This window comes from Nematostella vectensis, chromosome 1, assembly GCF_932526225.1.
Source record: "Nematostella vectensis chromosome 1, jaNemVect1.1, whole genome shotgun sequence".
Classification (NCBI taxonomy): domain Eukaryota; kingdom Metazoa; phylum Cnidaria; class Anthozoa; order Actiniaria; family Edwardsiidae; genus Nematostella; species Nematostella vectensis.
In genome coordinates, this window is record NC_064034.1 from 7,625,706 (window position 1) to 7,639,717 (window position 14,012).

At 41.2% G+C, this 14,012-nt stretch overlaps 2 protein-coding genes across 3 annotated transcripts in view; one reads left to right on the top strand and one right to left on the bottom strand.

Annotated features, from left to right (window-relative positions):
* The first annotated feature begins 759 nt into the window (after positions 1-759).
* On the top strand, positions 760-6,367 carry LOC116603920. The gene is made up of 5 exons (XM_032365548.2): positions 760-912; positions 1,731-1,812; positions 4,514-4,565; positions 4,817-4,912; positions 6,046-6,367. The coding sequence occupies exons 2-5, from the start codon at positions 1,732-1,734 to the stop codon at positions 6,195-6,197; spliced, it is 381 nt and encodes a 126-aa protein (XP_032221439.2). The 5' UTR covers positions 760-912; position 1,731; the 3' UTR covers positions 6,198-6,367.
* Positions 6,368-6,397: 30 nt separating this feature from the next.
* LOC5520487 (cilia- and flagella-associated protein 54) overlaps positions 6,398-14,012 on the bottom strand; it is a 42,011-nt gene continuing 34,396 nt past the window's right edge. For both annotated transcript variants that reach the window (XM_032365547.2, XM_032365546.2), the window contains exons 51-58: positions 13,079-13,436; positions 12,511-12,690; positions 11,868-12,132; positions 11,040-11,148; positions 9,732-10,516; positions 7,753-8,064; positions 6,910-7,106; positions 6,398-6,645 (exon numbers count right to left, since the gene is read on the bottom strand). In XM_032365547.2, coding sequence (XP_032221438.2) covers positions 6,511-6,645; positions 6,910-7,106; positions 7,753-8,064; positions 9,732-10,516; positions 11,040-11,148; positions 11,868-12,132; positions 12,511-12,690; positions 13,079-13,436 — 2,341 coding nt within the window. In that variant the 3' untranslated portion in view covers positions 6,398-6,510. The remainder of the gene's footprint in view (positions 6,646-6,909; positions 7,107-7,752; positions 8,065-9,731; positions 10,517-11,039; positions 11,149-11,867; positions 12,133-12,510; positions 12,691-13,078; positions 13,437-14,012) is intronic.

A 14,012-nucleotide genomic window follows, 5' to 3' on the forward strand; every position in this document is an offset into this window, starting at 1 on the left:
CTTTTAAAGTAACACTTTTATTTAGATATTAAGGAATATTTATTACACCCAAAAAAAAAACTGTAACTATACATTTCTGGGCGTGGGTCCATACCCAAAATTACTTAGTGCGTGAAACTCTATCACTGTGCCAAATTTCATAGATCTTCCATAAATCTGAACGATCCGTTGCAAACCATCAGCTCGTTTGTAACTAGCGATAGATTATATTGCGCATGACACCCCAGATAATAAGCGCATTAGTCAAGCAAGCAGAAGACAAAACAATAGGACATTAGAGTGTTTCATTGCTAAAGAAGTTAGTATATTCCAATTGTTTATGAAAACAACTCTATCGCATCAAATACATGCATAATATTTTATATGAGTACTCTCTATGAATTGATTCTTTTTATTTATAAAAGCGTCATTCTATAGTTCGCTCGAACCACATATCATAATTATCATTATGAACATTGCTGGAAGGCATGTTAGAGTTTTAGGGATTAAATATGTTACTAGGTGATCTTCGTTTGCCAGAAGGAAGTTTGCCGCCTTTTCCGAAAAATACTGATTTGTTCCTTGCAGGCTGACACAATTAAATAATGCGGTGCAATCTTTATTATGGCATCAGACTTCTTGTGGCATGACCACTCAATCTTCCTCCTACCCTGGTGGTGGTGGGGGATCAAAGTTCTAAAGAAAATTTTAAATGGGTTTTTAATTAAAGTAAATGTTCCCTCCACTCGTTATTTGTCATGTGATTTTAGAGATTGCGTAAAACATTAAAGGGGTGCATTTTTGCAAGAATGGTGGTTGTTACCAAGGGATGATAAGCCGTCAACTTGTGATACTCACTGTTAGTCCCTGCCTCAGTCCAAATCAAGTCTTCTCTTGGAGTACTAACTTTGTAAGCTAGTACAACATAGGAAGGTGAGTTGTTTTGATATCGTCATAGACAAAACACAAAACAATATGTTTACGATAATTTTGCTCTTATCTATTGTATTTTCTTAATTTGTTGCTGTTTTCACTTTAAAACAATGTTAATTCACTGTCTTATAATATTAAAACTATACCATTTTTCTAGACAGTGCAAAATAAGTTCATAATTCTAAATATGATGCAGTAGCTTTTGCTTCTATTAAAACCAAGGCACCAGATAATGGGTGACAATGGGTAAGTGGGTCACAAAAAAGACGAAGATTATAATAGAAGTTTACGGAAGGACAAAGGTAATGCTATTTTATTCTGACTCTCTAGATAAAGCGATTTCCCTTTGTAAAATGCTAGTCTGCTTAGCTTGGCGTTAAAAGACAAGATATGTAAACGTGGATATTTTTTAAGTCCACTTGTTGGCTTTTCGCGCGCTTTTACTTTTGCAGTTTAAGCAACAGTTTTTTATTTGCATAAGAGAGAAAATAAATGTATTGCCAAAATTTTCAACGTTAACATGTATTAAATGGGTAATGGCAGAGATTGAAAAATGGTGGTTTTCAATGAAACCGTTTTTTTTTTTGTTATTATAATCACCCGACATTGCTTTCAGACAAGCGTTGGTAACAATTATTAGAAACACTTGACTTTTTAATGCCGCTCTCGAAGGTCTATTATTACCAACTTCCTTCTTTGCATTGCGGCTGGAGCTCAAGATTAAAACCTTGAATTTAGACGGCACCTTCAATTTTACACTCGCTCTAAATACTTTGATTCAGTGTGTGAGTAGTATAACAATGCTATCTTTATCCTAGAATGCCGTCCCTCCGCCCTTTCATCTTGGTCGGCCTTGTGCTCGTGATCTCAATCTGTCTGAGTGAGGAGGCAACACAACGGGTACGCGAATACAACCCCTTGGGGGAGGGGGGCGTGTGTGTGTGTGTGTGTGTGTGGGGGGGGGGGGGGGGGGGTGGTACATATCAAAATATTCAGCTTCCTGAATGAAACGAGTTTTTAAACTGTTTAGCTGATTATCTTCCTGTTTTGGCGTTTTTAATGAAAATATTTCGCCACCCAAACGTGGTGGTGAGTACGATTGCCCAGAAAAACAAATTTTAAGAATTTATACCTTTTAACAAAAGAAACTTGATTTCTCGGTTATAAACATGACCGAATGTATGCGAAAAGATTTAACGATAGAAAAAGTAAAAAAAAAAAGTGCAATTGGCACTCTTAGCCCTTTTAAACACGATCTTCTATTAGCCTGCATGTTGTCTGCAGCGTTTTGGGTTCCAGCGAAGGGCAAGCGTATGGCCGCGTGAAGAATGGGGAGAGGGAAAGGTTCTTTCCCCTCTTCTCCCATCCTTCGTCACCATTTTTCGCGCGGCCGTTCTATTTCCGCTGAACCATGACAGTGCTGAATAACCTATGCGCATTCGCGTGCTTTGACGAAAAAAAACACATATCGTAGTGTTGAATCGTTCGAAAAAATGTACAAAGGCTGACTTAAGTGGCTGTTTTGACTTAAAACCATACTGTACAAAAGATGACAGATTTGTTTGATAATAAGGGGGTCCAAGAGAGCATAAGATAAGAGAGGAACACTTTGGTATTACCCCCGCGCCATGTCGCACTGCGTGTGATCATTTTTACTCACCCTACCCCCGCGCTTTGGCATTTACATCTTGTTGTTTGCCGCTGTTTTGTGTCTTGAAACCGAAAAAACCCCACCCTATTTGCACTAATAAAATCGAGAATTTAATTCTAGCATCAAGGATATAGGCAGTTGCGGTGTATTATGTAGATGTAGTACTTCGAGAATTGCAAGATACACGAAAACGTGTAAAAAAGGACTTCATTCAATATCAAGAGCGGAAAACCTCGTGCTTCAAACATCGTTTCCGCTCTAACTTGCTGCTTCTTCGTAGTTTCTCAACATTCATCATCTTACTAATGGTCAAACGAAATCTGTAAGTTAGATATGATATTAATTTTTGTGAACACATTCCGGTGAAACGAGAAGGAATCCAAGAAAAATACATTTCACAAAACTAAGCCAGCAAGCTGAAGTATCTGGAGCTTCTCTTATATTGAGAAAATAAAGAGGGAGATATTACTGTACTTACTAGATGTTGTTACTAGACATTTCTTTAACTATATTACACAAGCTGAAGTCGGGATTTAAATCAAACGCGGTATCACAGCAATTATATTGCTCGTCGCTATTTTTTTCCTTCTTCTTGACTTAAACATGTTTTCTTCTTCCGAGTTATTTTACATGATCTCTTTTCATTCCTTTCGGGTTAGCAAAACAACAACACGCAACTTGCGGGGGAGCAGGGCAAAATAAAAGGAGTTAATGCTTACGCGCAGTGGTGGGGTGGTGGTTACTAAAAATAGCCAGATTCGGAATCGACATGGCGCGCGGGTAATACCAAAGTGTCCCTCTCTTATCTTATGCTCTCTTAAGGGGTTATAAAGAAAATTATGGCTTTTGTTTCGCGCTAGTTTTTTTTAGCATTTGCCAAACTGTGACAGTTTGCCGGTAAAAAGCCGCCATTTCAGAACAAAAAGGCTTGTTTAACCGCGCGGTACTGGAACTAGTATTGCGTTTTTCAGCACTCTCGCAACGTCACACGGAAACGCTTGCTACGCAGGCTATCCATATCTTTGCCAGGCGACAACGCGTTCGTAGTTGGTATGGAGTTCCCTATTGACTTGTAAAAGGTGGTAAGGACGTCGCGGTTAAATGGCCGTTTCTATACATCGACACACTATAAGTACATATTGGGGAAGGGAAGATTCCAATGCCCTAGAATACCCAAATCATCTAAAAGCCACTACAGAATTCCCCAATTTTTGCAAATAATTGTATTGTGACATACCGAAAAAATGTTTCAAATAAGCTACTGCTTTTACATCAAATTAGGCGGCCAGACGTCTTTTGGAAGTAACAGAAAATAAAATATCAAAAGCGACTTTTTAAAATTTTGGTCCGACTTTTTGTTAAGTGTCATTGAAATTTCTAGCTCTCTTCCCGGCATTTATTATAATGATATAGCGCAAAAGGTCAGGGCAAAATTACCTAAAAAGACAAGATCTTGGTGGATTCGGCCCTTTAGTTTTGAATAGGGAAAATTAGTCCGGAATTAAATGAGCCGGAAGCCATTTTATTTCTCCTTTACTACAAACGAGAGAGCCCGCTTACGAAATACACATACATACAAAAAAGACATTGCCTACTAACGACGCGCCCATTAATTAGAACTGATATTTATACAGTTTTCCTCTGATGGAAACTCAAAGGGGCGGACAAACGGGGAGGGGGAATAGGCGGCAGCAGGCTTTGCTATAGCAATAATCAGCTATGAAATGATAGAAGATACGTTTGTGAGCTCATTAACCAACCGTTGACAGTTCAGAACTTTTCTTAAAAAATCCTTTCATTGACATCAATTTGAAAAAAGATTAGAGTTAAGGGAAACATATTATTCACATGCTAAGGATAAGATGTTATTACGGGAAACACCGTGCGTTCCACAGCATGACCGAAATACTTTTTTTATATTTTACAAATGTAAACTTTTCCTGTTTACAGTGTAAGCAAGTTAAATTTCACCAATACACGGCTACCATGTGTTGCAAGGATGGTAAGTGAGAAATAGTTTCGCCTGAATGTATTTATCATGTATCAGTATTAAAGTAGAAAATTAGAATGTATTAGAATCACAGTGTGAAAACGATGCTATTCTTTTTAGGGGGGTGGGAGGGTTAAGTCTCAAAATCATTCCTCGTATTTGCATTTTTGCGTTGAAAAGGCATTATATTTCGCACTAAAGAATCATTACATTAACATTTTGCTGCGTAACAAACGCATGACGATTTAGTATTTCTTGTGTAGGTCGTAAAACGCCGTTGTGCAGCACCCCTCTTGACGAAAGGGAACTTTACTGCTTCTGTTGCCAACAGGATTACAAGCTCGCCCAATGCGGCAGAGGTAACAACACGTTTTGTTCTGCACCAGGCTAAGTATTAATAACGCATTCTGGTCCCGCAAAAACATCGCAACAGTGATCTAGTCCCGTAGAACACTGATCTAGTCCCGCAAAAGGGAACACAACGGAACACTGATCTAGTCCCGCAAAAGGTAACACAACGAAACACTGATCTAGTCCCGCAAAAGGTAACACGACGGAACACTGATCTAGTCCCGCAAAAGGCAACACAACGGAACACAGATCTAGTCCCGCAAAAGGTAACACGACGGAACACTGATCTAGTCCCGCAAAAGGTAACACAACGGAACACTGATCTAGTCCCGCAAAAGGTAACACAACGGAACACTGATCTAGTCCCGAAAAGGTAACACAACGGAACAATGATCTAGTCCCGCAAAAGGTAACACAACGAATCACTGATCTAATCCCGCAAAAGGTAACACAACGAAACAATGATCTAGTCCCGCAAAGGTATCACAACGAAACACTGATCTAGTCCCACAAAAGGTAACACAACGAAACACTGATCTAGTCCCGCAAAAGGTAACACAACGGAACACTGATCTAGTCCCGCAAAAGGTAACACAACGGAACACTGATCTAGTCCCGCAAAAGGTAACACAACAAATCACTGATCTAGTCCCGCAAAAGGTAACACAACGGAACACTGATCTAGTCCCGCAAAAGGTAACACAACGGAACACTGATCTAGTCCCGCAAAAGGTAACACAACGAAACACTGATCTAGTCCCGCAAAAGGTAACACAACGGAACACTGATCTAGTCCCGCAAAAGGCAACACAGCGGAACACTGATCTAGTCCCGCAAAGGTATCACAACGGAACACTGATCTGATCTATCTGTATTGAAACCGCAGGGAACCTTGTTTATATAAGGATAGTTGTTATGGTACCCATTAGATAAAAATCTGTTCGTTTTCCAGTGAATTGTACCCTGGTAACGAGGACAGTGTTTGGTTCCCGAAGGTATTTTTTATAAGCGAGTTTCGTTTCTTTGATGGCTTTTTTTTTTGGGTCCCAAAGGTGTCCTTGTTAGCGAGATTCGACCTCAATATGATCAATACAACATGTCGTATGTCTCGATTTTTCTACTGTCTTCTCTTTCGCCGCAGACCACAATGGTCAATATGTGTGCAAGTGCATACCAGAGCAAGGACTTAGCGGAGAGGCTGAAAATACAACACCTGCCAAAATAGAGGAATGCCGCGAAAGCAATGGGAAGCGGAGTCTGAAATTCCGATGTGACAATCGCCTTTTTCAGTAAACGCTTTCACTAAAGCACTCTTAGTGGGGCACGTATTATACATGTAAAAGCAATGACAACGTAATAATGAAATATTTTGGATCATTTAAGCTAGGGGAAGACAAAAGATTTATCTATTTGCCTGTAGCCAGCATAATTGTGAAATATTATTAAAAAAGTGATGGGAGATTTAAAAAAATGAATAAAACAGGACACTACTATGTAATCATTTTTTTTAATAGAAAAGTGATTGGCCCTCATTCACAACACACTTATACTTTAGTTATGAACGAACCATTTGGCCCTCAAACGCTAAGGGGCTCAATAAAAGCCATTAAAAGGAGGCGTCGAACACGGAACTTATCCAGCTGAAGAACGCTTCAGACGATTTGCCCGTGTACCCACGACTTGGGTCAAACATGGCCTCGAAGATCGTGACGTTTCTAACGGTCACCTCAAACGGCACGTCCTGTAGAAAGACGAAGAAATGTCAAGTGCGCTTACCTTGCAAGCGCAAGATAGTTATTAGGGCGTTTATATACTCGGCGTTTTTATCTGCAATGTATTTTTACTTTGAAATTTGCCGGACGGTCTGAATGTTGCTTTTCGTTTACATTTATATCAGTCTAGTAGTTTGGGCGTTATCAAGACGCTTAAATTTGCGTTAACCAGGATGATATCTGTCTGGCGGTCTGGCGTTATCAGGGAACATATATTAGCATATTGTCTTTACCTTGATATCTGTATGACGGTCTGGCGAAATCAGGGCGTTTACATCGGCGATATGCTCTTTAAGTTTCGCGCGTATATTATCATCTTTCCTTTGGCGAGCTGACAGCGCCCGGATACCCATTGTACGCCTCTTCCGTCCAGGGGTACCCCCGGGTGGTTTTGCTTCGGGTACTGGCAAATCAATCTTGCTAGTGCGACCTGAAAGATGACCATTTGAAAAAAAAAAAAAAAAAAGGTCACGTTCGGCCTCGTTTTGGAGTTAATTGCTTTATAAATAATTTCAATTAAGGTTGCACCGGAGAATCAATGTATCGTAACCCATAGTGGTTTATGGGTAACGTATAAATGCCTGAATCCTTGTCTCTGAAAGGCGTGCAAACTTTTAGAGGTACATAACCAAATAATGCTAAAAAATGCTTTATAATCCAGTGTTTGTTTCAATTTACGCATATTTTCTTTATCATTTGATACCCATGAAGCACTGCGGGTGTATGGATCACATGGATCTCCCCAGTACAACCATATTTGAAATAGGTGTATAATCCTTACGCATTATCCAACATTGCACATGCTTGTGACAAAGGAAATAAGCACACAATGATGTCGAATGAGAACAAGACATAGGGAGGGTGCAAAGCATTCCTAGGTCTAGCTATGCTACGGATTCTTCAAACAACACTTGAATATCTGCATTTGCCATTAGTAAATGGCAACGTTTTTAAACGTCTTAAAAGAATATTAAACGACCACTCCGTACACTCCGTGTCCGTTCGTTGCCTTTCAATATTAAATAAAAACAATAACAAAAGTGTGGCTGACGAGGGCACTTAAAGATGAATTTTACCTGATGTAGCTGTTGGTTGAAGCTCGTTCTCTGCCATTTCCAAAGTCTTGATAAGCAAGTCGTGGAGGGCCTGGAGACGAGCCTCTGATACGTGGCGCAGCCCTGCCCTAATGAATCCAGTCCCTGCTCCTGAATCCTGACTGAATGCCTTTTGGTTCAACGCATAAAGGCAAACGAAACTCTGCTCAGATGTGCCCGCTGTCTCGAGAACTAGCGGTGTGTTCAATTCGGGTTTGTACCACTGGACGCAGACCTCCAGATCGCCAGCTTGAGATGGCCGCGAGTCTATGGCCGCGCCTTCTTCTTTGATATCTAAAATAATATTATCAATCGAGCAAGTAAGCAAAAAAAAAAAAAAAATCAATAATCGAGCAAGTTAGCTCATGAACACTAGGCTTGACCTCTCTAAGATAAGAACCAGGTTTTATTTTCTCGTACAGTACGATGACCAGTGCCGTATCACTTCATATTAAAATTGCTCTATCTTTTTTGCGGAGGGCCCAATGCTCATGATTTTTTCTAAGACGACTACAAATTTACTTATGCATATAATATGCACAGAAAAGACTACACATTCTCAAATTTTATGGATTTATATGGTATTTTCCGTTTGCACATAGTGGGAGTAGTTCCGTAGCAGCGGGAATAGCTCCGTATCACTCAAAAATTCTGTCGTCTGGTACGAGTTTTTTTCATTTGAGAATCATTAAAAACACATTTACTGAATAACATATCACATCCCTTCCTTTTTGCTTAAAATTAGTGTATAAAAACGATTTTAACTTCTCAATGCAGCAGGTTAACAAACCAACAATAGTCAATGGGCTTTCGCTCGCGTGTCGCTAACAAATCCATATTGGAAGAAACAAAACGGTCTGACAGAATTTTTTCAAAATAAATGCTACAACCCACACAAATACTGAAACGGCAAAATGCAAAAATGTAGAGGATAAGGTGAGCCTAGAATTGGGTGATTTATTTTGATAATTTTCGTTCACGGGAGCTCAACAAAAAGCCGTTTTTATTTACAAGAACAAAATGTGAATGCTACGGCCACCAATGCGTTGTTGTCGTTCTGCAATAATAATCCCATATCCCTTTGTAAGTTAGCCAGCTAATGATTAAACTATGGTTAATCTATTAAACGATATTAAACTATGGTTAATCTTGGCCGTTTTATTTAATCACCCTAGCATATTGATATATCAATCACAGTTCCAGTAATTATTTTAATATAGAATAATATTTTATCGAGCGCTAACAATATCAAGGAGGTTGTCTTTAAAATGAAGTTCTTTATTCAGCCGAATGACTTAAATAAAAGGCCCACATAATAAAAACTGACCGTTTAGAATTAAAATTACTGGGATTAAAATGATTAATTGAGAACGGGATAATCAAATCAATCCTTTTCGCGGCTTTATATCTGCAGTCAAACCAAAAACACTAAGGGCGCAGGGTGATACGGAACTATTCCCACGTCCTCCGGGTAGCACGAAAAACTTAAAGCAACGTAAATCGAAAAAATCGCATCAAGTCAGAAAAAAAAGCCCATACACATTAACGAAATTCTTTCTTCTAAGCATTCGTATAAAAATTAGGACATTTTTGTTAAAGGAGGTATTGTTTTCATTTGACTTTCGTGACGCGGGTCAGCTCACTTTGCAATAAACTCAGATCATTTTAGCAATAATTATGAAAATCACTTCGAAATAATAATACTTTCTGAACAAACCATTGGATGAAATAAGCTGGATTTATATCTCAGGAAAGGTTAATAGTTTTGTATCATTTAGGCAGTTTTGGATTGTTCAAATCTACAATATTCGAGGCAAAAAGATAAAAACAAATGCTGAGTGATAGGGAACTAGGACTGCTACGGAACTGGTCATCGTACTGTAAAGCTTTATATGACGAAATTTCCCACCTTTATAGGGATTTCTATTTTTGAATTAAACTGCTGAATGAGGCAGTAATACCTTGTTTGTCTTTGGCGGGCTCATCTGCTTTCTCGCCAGCAGCTACTGGTGGCTGTCGTGCTTGTGTCACAACCATCTGGGGCCCCGTCTGGGTGGGGGTGACGACCAAAGCTTCCCCAGGGTACACCCCACAGCATTCACTCGCATAAGGCGCCAGCTCGTTCTTGAGGAAAGTGTGCACTTGGGCCAGCTTTTGCACTCTGCCGTTACTAAACACTGGAGTAAAAGCAACAGGACCGAAGCTCGGACCGTCCTCGTCTTCCGAGCTGACACCGAGTGAAATATACGAGCACTGTCGGCGCAGGTAAGAGAGGTAGCCGAGAAGATGTATCCAGGTGATCTGCACGTGATCCGAGCTATTGACAGTCGTTCCCATGACGACCGTGCCATCTTGACCAACAGGGGCCCCGCTTCCAGGTGCTACGACATCATCTGTTCCGAGTAAATCATACAGGGCGAAAGAGGGAAGGCAGCGACCGGAGTTCTCGGACATTTTTAAAGCGGTAATGTCCGGGTCACCGGTCAGTAACCTAAGACGATATATAGCCATGGCAACGATTCCTGCGGCTCGGATAGCTATCCATGCGGCGCGTTTATCGTGATCCATTTCCTTGCTTTTCTGGAGTTCCTTGGACTTCTTGTTCCTGGCGTCTCCCTTGGATTGCTTTCCGGATCGTGGGGTCTTGGCAGGCGGTGGTGTTGAAGGCATGGGAATACCTTCTTTTGACTGCTTGAGGTGATGGAGGTAAGTAAGGGCGATTTCTAGATACGCCTGTCGCATCAACCTGCAAACAAACACAAGGACAAACGAAAAAAATGGTTCATAATAACACCAGGAAAACTGGAAGCAAACTAGCTTATCGGGACTTTAAACTGCGACTACGACAACAAATATGGCAACGGCAAACACGTAAAACCTGCATTTCGTTTGTTCAATGTAAGCTTTTGGGCCCTTTTCCGCTATATGAATAATCTTCACGGTTTATTGAAGAAAAGAACCTGCGCTTGCTGCCGTAGCCGTTGTACTTGCTTTCTCAGGCAAAGTTCTTTCATTGCAATTCTAAAAATAAGTGTACGGAAATGAACCTATTTGACTGTTCCATCTTCATTTGCAAAACTTCGCATTTGAAATGGTAAATGAAAAGAACAACGTTCAACTTAGCCTAAGAGTCCCAATCGAACTTTAGAGTTTAGTGTTTGGGATAGTACTTGACAAAAACAAGACACCCCAAAAACTGAAGAACATCGAAGCCATCATTGTTTCTCAGCCAGTTGTAACTAGCGAGCTTATGGACAGCTGATACCCACACAAGATCATGCTCCGATGAGTAGAACTTCTTGATAGCTTCTACAAGCGTCGCCGGTACCACGTGATCTGGGGTCGCCCCAGTACAGAACATCTGACGCTGGATTTGACCTGATGGACAGAATGACAGAATATGACACGATAATGAGAGGAAAACGAAGACGCCATAAGACTAGCCTACCTGTAGGCTTAAGATGCTGTTTCCGGCGAGAAAAACCCTCGAAAACCCGAAATCGTAGCTCGTGGACGCCATCTTGGATCTCCTCTCATCGTTTGTCACTCGAATCCAAGATTGCGGCCGCGAGCTACGATTTCGGGTTTCTGAGGGTTTTTCTCGCCGAAAACAGCATCTAAAGCCTACAGGTAGGCTAGCATAGGACAAGCAAGACGTTCTGTCTTGTCGTTTTTCACCAAGCACCCACGCCTGGTTACAAAGCCTCAAACGTGGCTTCAATCCAAGGCAAAAAAAAAAAAAAAAAAAATAGGGCGCTTCCCCTCTCTCCTCCTCAATGTCGGAGCATATAATAATCGTACTGCGACTTGCGTTCAAAACTCAAAAAAACCGCTTTTAACCAATATTAAATGGGGGGGGAGGGGTTGAAAAGAGGGTGGGGAGGTGTTGCTATGCAAAATGTTGCACTTTCTTTTGTTAGGGATTGTAACTTGGGTTTGCGAGAAGAGTCGCAAAGTGCCCCATGTTTAGCAATGCATTATTAAGCACTGAGGTTGGCTTGTCTGTAACTAAGACATGGCTGATTGCCTGAATACTCCCTATAGTAACAAAAATAGTTTTGGTCATCGTTACCGTATAATTGTTAAAATTCGCCTACCGATACTGAACAGCAACTGCGCTTCAACAGACTGCCGCTGGTAAGCAATACCGCGGGCTAGACCAAGCCCCAACTCTAGTTCTCGGACGGACTCGCCCCAGGCCGGTGCGACGTTGGCGTTTAGATCAACAGCATTGCGCGCCAGTGCCCTCCCTAGCCTCAATTTGATGTCCACGATGTGCGGGAGCTGGCTAAGGTAGAGGTTCTTGAGAGGAAGGACGGGAGAGCTGGTAACGAGGTCGATGGATTCACCAACTTCCAGAAGCTAGCAGAAAGAACCAAAATGCAGAGCATGAACAAATTAATTGATGAGTAAAAGAGTGCTTTCAGACTATTAGTCTATTATTTATTTATCGCTATTAGAGTCTGGGAGGAAAATACTGTAAAAGCTACTCTTTCAAGCCCTCCTCCCTTCCCTAAGAAGCATAAAAATGTAAGAGTACAAGTTATCCTTGCTTTTTTTAGGCGATTGTAGACTAAAACATTGTCCAAGGCCCACAAGCCTGGGAATAAAAGAAATAAACAAATCAATAAATAATAAACATAACCCTTGATTGTTTCACGATGCATCGTATCTTTTACACGAAAGTTCTCCTCCTTCGAAAGTTGCGAAAGTCATGGAAACCTGAACAAATTAACTTACCTGGCCGAGTAAAATATCGCAAGCTTGCTTGTAGGCAGGCAGGATCCCCTTCAGGTAAGGGAGGTCACAAGCAACAGACGGCTGCTGGCCAATGTCCGCAAACTGAACCACGGCCATGGCCAAGAGCTGTTGCCCGGAGAAGGAGAGAGACTGGGACCTCTCGAGCCACGCAATCACGTCCTGCAAGAAAAGTCATTTGGTAACTACACAAAGCAATGGATAGGACTTCAAGTTATAAACACAATCAAGCGACCACCTCACCTGTCCACAAAAAAAACCGCTTGTCCACAAATGACTGAGATATTTTCAATAAAATATCGTTAATAAAGATTCAGATTTTAATCGTGGAAGGTTCTTTTGGAATTTTAGTTAAATGTATACATTCCTAGAGGTTCGTGTCCACAGGACAACTGATATATTTATAGAAGTTATTTTATATACCGTAATTTGATTAACGGTATCTCAGTTATTAGCTTTAAATAGCCGATGGAAATGGATGCTTTGTCCAACTCGAAAGCGTAAAATGGTAATGGTTGGCCATTTTTGATAGGGATCCCACCGGACTGACCTCCAGCTTGTGCAGTAGTTCCTGGGAAACTTTGCCCTGATGTAGCGCGTGCACCGTCTCCAACATGCTGAACTGCGCGGTCAGCTCCACGTCACCAAACGCTTCCGACTCGTCCAATCCCTGCCGGCAGTGATGGTCACACGACCCTATGAATGACGTAACACTGCGGGTTGTGCCACCGAGCTTTCCCATGCCGCTGTCCTCTCCAGAGAGACTGAGGGCTAGCGCGAGGCGGCAGGTTAGCCAGAGGCGAGCGTCAAGTCGACAGCGTGCCTGAGCCACGAGGTAGTGGACCATTGTTGGGCTTGCTGTGGTGTGTGCTGACCGTATGGGACTGGTGATAAACAGCGATGGTGACCTGGAAGGATGCGAGACCGCTTTTATCATCAGAATCCTTTATCGCCACCTTAATCACCACTATCACCAGCAGCAACAGCACGTTATTATCAACCATAATCATGTTGTAGCTCAAAGTAAAAACCCATTTCCGAATTATGCTCGACTGATCCTAAAGAAAAGCTTCAAATCGAGGCCTTGTGTTAAAACTACATTAAATGTAACAGAACGGGCACAGTGGCTCGATTTAAAGCTTTTCTTTAAGAGCAGTTGAGCGTAATTCGAAAATGGTCTACTACCATTATCATTGTTATCATCATCAACACCAGGGGCTCGTTTCTCGAAACACCCGAGAATTCTCGGGCCCGAAACCGTTTTATTCCTTAAATTTGAAAAGCTGGCTAATTCCTATAAAATTGATGGTATCTAAATGTGTTGAAATATAGTCAAATTTCGTATTTTACCACAAAGATTCATGTGAAGGATGATCCTCTTTAAAGATTTATAGATTTTGATCCTTCCCGAATTTCTCGGGCCCGAAAGTCACAGGCTTAAATATTAAGAAAGTTTTCGGGACCTCGCAGTCACACGAGACTTT